The sequence below is a fragment of the Amborella trichopoda genome, chromosome 7, assembly GCF_054954075.1.
Source record: "Amborella trichopoda isolate Santa Cruz 75 chromosome 7, AtrichopodaSantaCruz75HAP2 v2.0, whole genome shotgun sequence".
Classification (NCBI taxonomy): Eukaryota; Viridiplantae; Streptophyta; class Magnoliopsida; order Amborellales; family Amborellaceae; genus Amborella; species Amborella trichopoda.
In genome coordinates, this window is record NC_142342.1 from 43,891,488 (window position 1) to 43,902,208 (window position 10,721).

The 10,721-nt window shown below is 33.7% G+C and overlaps 1 protein-coding gene across 2 annotated transcripts; it reads left to right on the forward strand.

Annotated features, from left to right (window-relative positions):
- Nucleotides 1-3,553: 3,553 nt before the first annotated feature.
- On the forward strand, nt 3,554-9,136 carry LOC18423110 (uncharacterized). Of its 2 annotated transcripts, none has more exons than XM_020671794.2 (3): nt 3,554-5,636; nt 8,121-8,211; nt 8,548-9,136. In XM_020671794.2, the coding sequence occupies exons 1-3, from the start codon at nt 3,768-3,770 to the stop codon at nt 8,796-8,798; spliced, it is 2,211 nt and encodes a 736-aa protein (XP_020527453.2). In that variant the 5' UTR covers nt 3,554-3,767; the 3' UTR covers nt 8,799-9,136. The 2 variants fall into 2 exon arrangements, with proteins under 2 accessions (XP_020527453.2, XP_088727721.1); XM_088871595.1 differs by having other exon boundaries at nt 3,575-5,636; nt 8,558-9,136.
- The last annotated feature ends 1,585 nt before the right edge of the window (nt 9,137-10,721 follow it).

Below are 10,721 nucleotides of genomic sequence, written 5' to 3' on the forward strand. Positions count from 1 at the left end.
CTTTTTTTTAAAAATTCAATAGAAATAAATTAGATATATATGTACATGTATATAAATATATAATAATAATAACTTAACATATATTTTTTTAAAAAAATACTTTTATATAGATATTTTTTTGCTTTGGCCGAATCGGCCCGAAGTTGGCTGAATCGCTTCGCTCCCGTCTAGGCCTAAAATCAGAAAGCTTCGGCCTTTTCGGTTGAAGCGAAGCAAAACTGGCTTAGGTTAAGAGAAATTTGCTCTATAGACTTTTAGATGGCTATAGATCTCTAAATACATACAAATTATCTATATATATAGGCTTTAGAGGCACGTGAGAAACCTTCTTTAAGCTTAACATTTTCCCCTTTTTCTTTTATGTGGATAAGTTATTCTAATGAAAAACCCAACATTTTCTATGCTTCAGCACAACTCTGGTTGGTTGAAAGTATTAACCGCTAAAAAAGAGTTAAATACAAAAGATAGGCAACCAAGTTTAAGACAAGGGACGAGCATCCGAGTTAATTCGGGCTAATAACTAGAGATCCTGCATATCATTAAGAAGAAAGTGGTCAATCATAAGGCATGTTTGTTTCGCATGAAAATATTTTTTGAGAAATATTTTTACGTGAAAGAATTCGGTTAAATGTGTGAATATTTTCACATGAAATAATCTTAGTATATCTTTTCACATTAATTAGCAGTTAATTGGTGTGAAAATATTTCTACACTTATTTTTTGGGGGAGTCAATGGAGTGAGGGTTCTTACCATTTGTAGGAATTGAGTTTAGGACGTAGCATTGTAAATCGTCAAGTGCTAACTAGTTAAGCCCGAGTTCTTTTCTTAGTATACCTACACCTAACCACATGGAGGAATCTTTTTCACATGAAAATATTTTCATGTGAATCAAACATACCCTTATATTCGTGAAAATAATTAGAGTGTAACTTCTTGTACTTAGTCCATTAGTTTACTATCCATTATACTTATATTAAGTCATATTTGAAGATGAGAATGATGTACCATTTAATTAGACTAGAACTATATGTAGAAAAAGACTTTAAGGTGAATGCTTGTTGAGGGGGATTCTATAAGTTGGGCATAAGGTAACTTACCTCTTAGTACAATCAATATATCTTTTTCTTCTTATAATAAATGCATCCATTTGAAAATTAATTGACAAGATAGTAAAAAATCTAATTTAAGATTAAATTTTCTTTTTTAATTAATAGCTTATGTTTATCCGAACTCAGTAATAAGTACTCTAGATTTACATGCACAAAAGAAAATAGATACCCTCTTATTTTTAGGTTCATTATTCTAGTTAAAGACTTAGATTTTTAGATTTTTAAAATGACCAAATTACCTTTGTCATTTTCAAGGGTAGTGGGATCATTTTAAGTTTTGAAAATATTTGTTTTATAGTTTTCTTGTGTGTTTTGTTGTGTATTACACACGTCAAAAATTTCATATCCATCCAATTTGTAGAAAAATATTAAAATCAATTAATAACATAAATTTTTAACCATTCAAGCAAGATGGGACGGCTGTGAGCAAAACTTGAACTACACTTCATTTTAATTGACAACTGTTGCATGAAATCATAACCCCACATATATATATATATATATATATATATATATATATATATATATATATATATATATATATATATATATATAATATGACCGAAATACCGAAATATCCCTGAAAAATGATGGGAGTATTTTGATCATTTTAAATTATTGAAAATAATAATTTTATATTTTTATATGGTGTGCAATAGTGTTAGGTATATACACCCAAAATTTCATATTAATCATATTTATATAAAAATATGGGTAAACCTTACAACAGCTGGCAAGCTATAATGAATAGTATATAGGTGGAATGGGAGCCGTCAGATCTTCATCATACGGTTTAAAATGCACATCACTATTTTAATTTTGAATTTTTTTATATAAATATGATTAATATGAAATTTTGGGTGTATATACCTAACAATATTGCACACCATATAAAAATATAAAAATATTATTTTCAATAATTTAAAATGACCAAAATACCCCCATCATTTTTCAGGGGTATTTCGGTCATTTTATATTCTGAGAAATAATTTTTATATATATTTTTATCTGTGCGCCCTATTTTTTAGTACCCATGTCGAAAATTTCATTATGATCCGATTTATAAAAAAAATAATTAAAATTAAAACAGTGATATGCATTAGGAACCGTATGATGAAGATCTGACGGTTTCCATTCCACCTATTCATTATAGCTGGCCAGCTATTGTTAGTTTTTTTCATATAAATATAAAAATATTTTTAACTATAGGAAATAAATAATGGGGATTATTGACCATTTTATAGGAACTTTTAGCTATTTTGAAATTGTGGAAAATGTAGCATAATCGTGTGAAAAGGTCGAAACAGGTATTTTCTATTTCTTATAGAAATTTGAGGTAGAAAGGTGTATTTCCTATTTCTTACAAAAAATTTGGAAAATTTGCATAAATATCCTTATAGTTTATAGAATTTGAAATTGTGTTCTCAATATTTAAAATTTTATGTTTATGTCACACCTTTTTAGAGCATGTATCGTCTTTTAATTTTAATATTTTTATATGCATGGAATTGAGTTCAAGTTTTGTATGTTCATACTTCTCACTATTATGCATATGTAAAAAATCTGATAATTTTAAAAATAAAATCACTAAAATAACCAAAATATCAACACACACATATGCATATATATTGGAAATTTTTATTTAATTATTTTATATTAATTTTAGAGATGAATGATATTGAGAAATATGTACACACAAAAAATTTAAGATGTAGAAAAAATAAAATTAAAATAATGAACACATTTTTAAAAGATGACTTGAACGTAGAGTGCAAACTATTGATTATTCTTTAAAATTTTGAGAAATATAGGGTATATTTATGTAAATTTTCCTAAAAAAAATGAATTTTTTGTATATGGATGGAGAGGGATTTTATACACAAAAGAAGGAAAATTTTTATATGAGATGTCACCCTTATATTATACAAATAAGGTGCACCTCAAACATTCATGAAAAAGGTTGTTTTTACGCTTCAAAGACCCTCGAAATATATTGATATAATTAAAAAAAATTAAACAATAAAATAGTACGTCTTGTAGTTTACTATCTATCACGTCTATCTTCAAGACTTTTTAAGAGTTTATAGATCTACTCGATCCCCACAATTTTTAAAATTTTAAATTTTATAATAAAAAATGAAAATAGATTTCATATGACCTTTTAGTACGGGAAGCGCATCTTTTGGCACTATTTAGAGGAAGGGAAGGCATGAGCTTAATTGTTTAAGATCAACACCTTATATAAGTCCGAAATATATACAATATGAACATCAATTTTGGTAAAATAAGATCACAAATACTATTAAACGTTAGATATAAAATTGGGTGATTTGAGTATCAAAATAAAATTTCATAAATATTGTGAAACACTTCGATCCCTTGAATATCACATCCGATGGCTAAAAAAGATTATGATCTCCTTGTACCAAAACTAATATAAACCACACCGCTGTCCCTATTTCACAGTATTTGAGGCTTGCTTCAATGTTGGCATTTTATTACTCAGAAATGCATCTCTTCGACTCTAAAATCTCTAATCTAATAAAATGTTTCTATTGATTTTAATCTTTACAGTGAACCTCAATTTAACGCGATACAAATTTTGATTTCTCAGAGTCTTGATCGATTAGTTTCAAATAAATCCCCAATCTAATGCAATGCGAATCCTGATTTCGCAGAGACTCTCGTGCTTTTCTGCTGGTTTCACATCTCCAATTTCTTCTGCTCCCAATTCACTATTTTCTAGACCCAATTCTTCCACTAAAAGCTGGAGGAGCTCAAGACCAGAGAAACCATTTCTGTGGTCGTCTTCTTCTGCTTCTTTTGAGCCTAGTTTGACTGCATATGGAGGATGGGATGATCTTGATTGCCATGGTGCTTCCTCTTGTTTCGGTAAGTTTGGTGAACCCCTCAATTTTGGAAATTTATTGGAAACCGAGGAAATAAAGCATGTTATTCTCTTTTTTATAGGGTTTCTTTCTGGTCTAGTAGTTTCTAGGTTTAAATCGTCATTATGGGGGGTCATCCCTGCTTCTGTGTTCCTTTCCCTTGGAGGTTTTTGGATGGGGGTTCAGTGGAATGACAGTGCGAATTCGCTGAAAAAGATGGAGAGTGGAGGCAGACGTAGTGTTAGTGTTCCATTTGAAACGATTAGGGTTTTGGGGGATTTGATTAAGAGTATGGATGATAGGTTCTCTGGTCTCAAATTTGGAATGCAAGGAACAGAGAAGGATTATGATGGTGTGGGTGAGATTAGGGCTTTCTTGGATTCACTTAGTTCTTTACAGATATCAATGTTAGGCTCTAGAGACCAATGTCAATCGCCCTCTGGTTATGATTCTGATAATTTTACTGATGATGGAAACAAAGAAGGGAAGAGTGGGCAAAAGGAAGTTCGGAGAAAGAAACAGTTGCCATTGTTAGGAATTAATTTCTTTCAAAAGTTCAAAGGAATGTTTCATGAAGGATTGGTTCCAAAAGAAGTTCAGCCTAGATATTCAAGGAAAAATGGCGGGTCTTCATTGAAGTTTGGGGTTATTCGAAATGATAATGTGTTAGAATTGCAGAAACAACAGGTTGAAAATGGTTCCCCGGAAAGGGAAGCAAGGGATTATAAATTGTTTTCATCACATCAAATGAACAGCAATAAGGATGACTCCCAAAGAAATATTGATACTAAATATGTGAATATGCCAAAAAATGGGGATCCAGAGAAGGTTTTTAGTGTAACAAAAGATGGAGAAGGGCTCAACAATCTTCATGATGAAAATTTTGTGAATTTGCCAACCAATGGGTTCTTTAAGAATGTTGATTCATCTCGAACCCATCTTTGTAAAGAAGAGGTTTCTAATGGAAACCAAAGCTATCTCTATGATAATGGAAGTTCACTAGAAGAACTTAAACATAGTGAGAATGCTTCCCCCAAAATGAGCAAGCATATGGGGGATGGTGAAATACACGGACTTGGCAAAAGAGAAAGGGCCTTGGAATCAGAAGATCGGTCTGTTCTCGATAACCTATTAGATTCAGAGGATGAAACATTTGAGAGATATGTGAACGAGGCGAGTAATTTGGTACAAGAAGCTAAAAAGTGTATAAAGGTTCGAGAAAACGAAGAATTGGTTGAGCGCCTCCTGTACAAGTCTTCAAGTTTGCTATCTAGAGCCACTGCCATGAGACCTGCAAGCTTGATGGCAGTTGGGCAGTGGGGAAACTCTTTGCTTCTTCATGGGGAGCTAAAATTACGAATTAGTCGGGAACTGAGGTCTCTTTTGTCGAGAAGCGATACCTTTCTCAATGAACAGGAGCTTAGACCTCGAGCTCGGGGATTGAATGAGAAAGGATTGAAGAGAGATAAAGTAGTTTCTGTCCTGGTTGATGTGTGTGAGGAGTGTGAAGAGCTTCTCTTAGAGGCTGGGAGAAAGTATAGGATCGCCTTATCGATCGATAAGGATGATATGAGGGCTTTGTACAATTGGGGCCTTGCTCTCTCTTTCCGAGCCCAGTTAATTGCAGATATCGGACCGGTAATCTTTGATTAAAGAGATGTTTTCGCTGTTGGAGGATCATTTTACCATTTGCTTGAAAACTTTACTTCGGGATTTACACCATAAAACTGTAGATGGTACAAGAAGGTCACTTTCACTAACAAGTTGTGAAATCTTGTGGCTGGGAGTGTGTTTATTCTATGCAGAGAGTCCAAGACAAATTTTCTCGGACTTTGAGTGCAGTCAATGAACACCTTCTGCTGCAGGATTTCAGATCTTATGGATAAAGGATATTGTGACCTTCTTGTACCAAATGTAAATGATACTATTATATACTTTCGTTATTACTTTTAAATACTCTTTCAATGCATTTATTAAGCTTTGTGTTCTCTTCGCCCTTTATGCCGATAAATATTGCTCTAGTTTTGTATCAAATTCAAGTAAACCTACTGGAGTCTGGACTGACTTTCAACATGCACACATACATGCCAATGAGCATGCTAAATGTCTCTCTTTTGACCTCATATTAACGTATGTTTGCGAGCTAGAATGTTGCTTCTGTGTAAATCGATGCATGTATCCAAGTAGGGCTGCATACATCTATGTATGTTTGTATGTATGTATGAGCAACATTTGAACATTCAACGACATTTGATAGTGCAAGGTGCATGTTTCAGTATGGTGATTGAATACACAATAGGATCCTACATTATAGGGACATGGATATGAATATCGGCATTTTACTCGGATTTGCAGAATCTTGCTCATCTACCTATATTTTGCCAAGTCAAACACACACACACACACAAAAAAAAAAAAAAATGGTGTGGTTTGTATAAGGTGATACAATCAAAGTAAGGTGCACCTCTAAATCTTGCTAAAAGATGTAATTTTGGTGCCAGAAAACCTTAAGATAGCTTGAAAATCTACTTTTATCCCTAATTATGAAATTTAAAGCTCCAAAATTGGGGTGCATCGAGTAGATCTATAAACACTTAATTTTGAAAATGGATGGTCTAAATTATGTTTACAAGATACTTGAATCCTTTTCTTCATATCCATACGTCTTGAGGTCTAGATGATCAAGATCACTTTCTTCGATGTTGGAACAACCTTAATTTGTGACTTCTTAATAATAGATGATTGATGCCAAAACATAGAAATAGGTGGCTTTAACTCAAACATACACATGTTCAAATTATAAGACATGCACCCATGCACGTATTACAAAACTATTAGTTGTCAAATGCAGCTGCATAATGCATTATGCGGCCGCATCAAAGATGCATATGCCCTTGGGTGCATTGCATCCACTCATATGCAAGATATCATGATCCACCCACATATGTGGCACATCAACCGCATATGTGGGCACATCACCCAAAATGATGCCCCTGCATATGCGGGTCACTGCATCAGGGCAGAAAAATACCAATGAGCTGGGGCATTATAGTCTTTTTCCTCCCCTGAGAAGGGGGCGAAAGAGATTTCCCATTTATCATGGTTCTAAGGGGATTAAGATCTAGAAACTACAAAACAGCCTTTTTTATTGCATCCAAAGCTTTTGATAATATCTATGGATTATTTGGGCAAAAGTTCGAGTTTATTTTGTGCATTGTTTGAAGGATATGGGATGAAGATTTACTCAAGTAATGAAAGGCTTCAAGGCGCAATATTGAAATTTATTTTGATTTTGGTTATATCAAATCAAACCTAAGTATAGTGCATATTTTAATGAATGGGATGGATTCATTTATTTTATATGTCAATTGTATTACGTAATCTGAGAAAAGAGACCAGAAACTTTGTTAGTCTTTTATCAGGCTATTAGACTATCGACAATAGATATATTAGAGACAGTTACTAAATTAAAGTACCCATTGTCACATAAATCACATATTGATGTTATTATTTGTATTATTACATTTATCATAAATTTTTATTTTTATTTAAAAATTATTGACCTCATTGGAAGTGATGACACCATTGAGCTGCATAGTGCGTTGAGTCCCATTCTGCATTTGATAACCTTGCAAAACAGGCACAAGTGTTACAAAAAAATATGCATGTCAAGTTTGTCCAATCTGCAAACTCTCGTGTCCGTATATCAGACATGTCATGTCTGCAAATAAAAAGAACTAAAATTTTGACACCCATCTCTTTTCTGTGTGCTTGTCGACACACTTGTCTAGTATGTTGGCATGTCGGACTCTCCTAACCTCATACAGCATGTGCATTTTTTTACATGGATATGAACTATTTTTCGGAGCTATCATTTGGATATTTTCTGCATTCCCGTGAAACTCGTCTTTCAATTATAGAAAGTCCTATGAAGAAGGCAAACAGACAAAGTTTTAATGTGGCAATTCAGGCCTTGATAAATCAGAGCAAGTGCGTAGGCATTGTAAAGGGTGTCTCCTATATGTGTATTTTATGTTTTTTAGGAGTTTATTATTTGGATATGATATATCTTTTGCCTTCTTTATCTCTCTCACAATTGAACATTATGATTCTTTGTTTCAGGAAGCAGCTCATGAAGCAGACAAGGTATACCTTGCGGCAATAGATAAATTCAATGCCATGATGGCAAAAAGGAATTCTTATGCACCAGAGGGTGAGCATGAATTATGTGATCTTTTTGATGACCATGTTTCTTTTTGTGTGATTCAATTTATGTAACGTGGACATACATGTCTGTGGTTTGTACTACCCATTGATGCACCAGAACATGATACCCTTGTATGACAGTCTAGAATCTTTGACACTTCTTGTTAACCTATTTGAAATCTCAATATATAAGTACTTTGATGTCAGTTAAATTTCTATTTTTACCGTACCTAAATGATTTAAGAGCCATTTGAAAAGCTAAATTTGGCGTTGACGTTTATGATACGTGTATCCATGCCTTCATAACACAAGGTTATGATACTTGATATTGATATTTATGCAGCTTTGTTCAGATGGGGTATGGCCTTGCAGCAACGATCTCATCTGAGACCTCGTCGCAGTGGAGAGAGGATTAAGCTATTGCAACAGGCAAGGAGGCTTTTTGAAGATGCATTAAGTCTTGACTCGAATCATGTTCAGGTCAAGGAAGCATTGTCTTACTGTATAAATGAGCTCGAGCAGAGAGAGAAAGAGGGGGGGGGGGGTGCAGGTATAGCTGAGCACAATTTGAGGAAAAGAGGAATGGAGGTATAGATAGTGCTCAAATAGAGACAGAAAGGGGGGGGGGGGGGGGGGGGGGGTGGAGCGTAAAGGCAGTGAGACTATATCCTGTATAATTACTTTGGGTGTTCTCAATTAGTTGAGAAAAGGTTTTGACGATCATGATTATTCGCAAGAGAGAAAGAAAGGGTTGAAGTGGGAGGGACAGGGGTTCATGTTCCAATCAAGGAAGCTGCAACCTTCCTGTATAATTGAGATAAAAAAGTGATGGGAAAGGTGTGGGTTTTATTAGATAATCAATGTAATTGCAATAAATACCTCAATAATGAATGATTAAGGAAAAAGGCCATAAAGGAGAATTTCCCAATTCATTAGTCTCTTGGTTCATAATTCCTCTGAATAAAGTTTAGGGTGCGACATTGGTATCTCTCTTGCTGTATGCTTGCTGCCTTATATGCAGTTCAGGTTGTTAATGTCTTTTCGAGGCCTTTGTACTCCCTTCCCTCCCTCTCTCTCACTTAACTCTCACTCAATGTTGGCAGATTTGCTTTGGAACTTTTTTTTGGTTTGGTTGGAAAAAAGAAACAAGTCGGTGCTTTGGCTGATTTGGATTAAGATTTTTTTAATAAATTTTTTAATATAAATAAAATATATATTTATATTTTAAATATATTAAAATATTAAAAATTTTAAAATAAAAAATAGCAAAAAGACAATTATGCATTTTTCCCGAAGCAGGCCAAAGTTGCTTTAGTCTAAGTCGAAAATTTGAAGACTTCCACCGAGTCTTCACCTCTTCGGCCGAAACAAAAAGGTCAAAAATTTGAAGACTTCGAAGTGAATGTGATAATATTGCTCTTTCTCTCTCTATTGACATTTATTTTAAGTCATTGTTCATTACTTCTTGGCCAAACGAAATGTACAAGAATCGTAATGGGCCAGGCAGCCCTGAAGCCATGCTTGCACATCGGCCTTGCCTAAATAGCTCGAGCTTGAACTAGTAAATTTGGCCAGTGGGCTGGGCCGAGCCTGAAACCTAGTCCCAGTGTCCAGGCCAGGCTTGTGCCAAGGGTGATGGTGTTAAGTATTTTTTGGGTTTAAAAATTACTCAGTTGTATATCAAAATAAGAGAGAGAGTTGTGGCCTTGTAAGTTTGTCTCACGATTAATATTTGGTTTCCCTTAGGCCTAGGCATTATAAGAACAAAATGATACCTCACCTGATTTTTCATCCGGAAAGGGCTTTAGGCATTAAAAATCCCCATCATAGCTTTAAAATCAATTTTCAATATTGACTATGAAATTTAAAGCTCAAAAAATGGTATAGATTTTGTAGGTCTCTTAAAACTTATTTTTTGGCAAAATAAACGATCTAGATAATTTGTTACAAATACACATTATTTTTAGGACTTAATCCTTTTTTATAACTATAATGGTTAAGGCCGAGCTGAATGATTCTGAAAGTTTTCTGATGCCAACATCTTGGGTGAGTTTTGAGATGAGACTTTACTCATTTTAATAGAAATGCAGCCCCACCAAAACATTTTCCTTCGATCACACTTTGACTTTGCCTTTGCCACCGTTGATCTTGGAAGTGAAAAGCTGGAAAATTCCCTCCTCTCGTCCAATCTCTCTCATTCTTTCTCTTTCCTTGTCTCATTGCCACTCACTCTCTAGAAATCACTCTCACATTTTTTTACCCTATCCATCTGCAGTCATTGAAGGGATGCCAATGGACCCATGCTCAATCCGGGACCCAAGGATCAAAAAAATTGAACTTATTGGGTCAGGGTTATTATATAAATAATATTATATAATATTTAAATAGATATAACTACATATTTACTTAGAAAAAAGTTTATATAAGATTGCAATCTTAAAATATAGAATTAAAAATATACATAATAGTAATAATAAAAAAATAAATAAAAAAATGTTGTTTTAATATTGAAAAACC

Excerpts from the sequence above, each read along its gene's own strand:
- LOC18423110 (XM_020671794.2), top strand. The coding sequence starts at position 3,768 with ATGCGAATCCTGATTTCGCAGAGACTCTCGTGCTTTTCTGCTGGTTTC. Across the intron at positions 5,637-8,120 it reads TAATTGCAGATATCGGACCG|GAAGCAGCTCATGAAGCAGA; the intron begins GTAATCTTTGAT and ends TCTTTGTTTCAG. Across the intron at positions 8,212-8,547 it reads GAATTCTTATGCACCAGAGG|CTTTGTTCAGATGGGGTATG; the intron begins GTGAGCATGAAT and ends ATATTTATGCAG.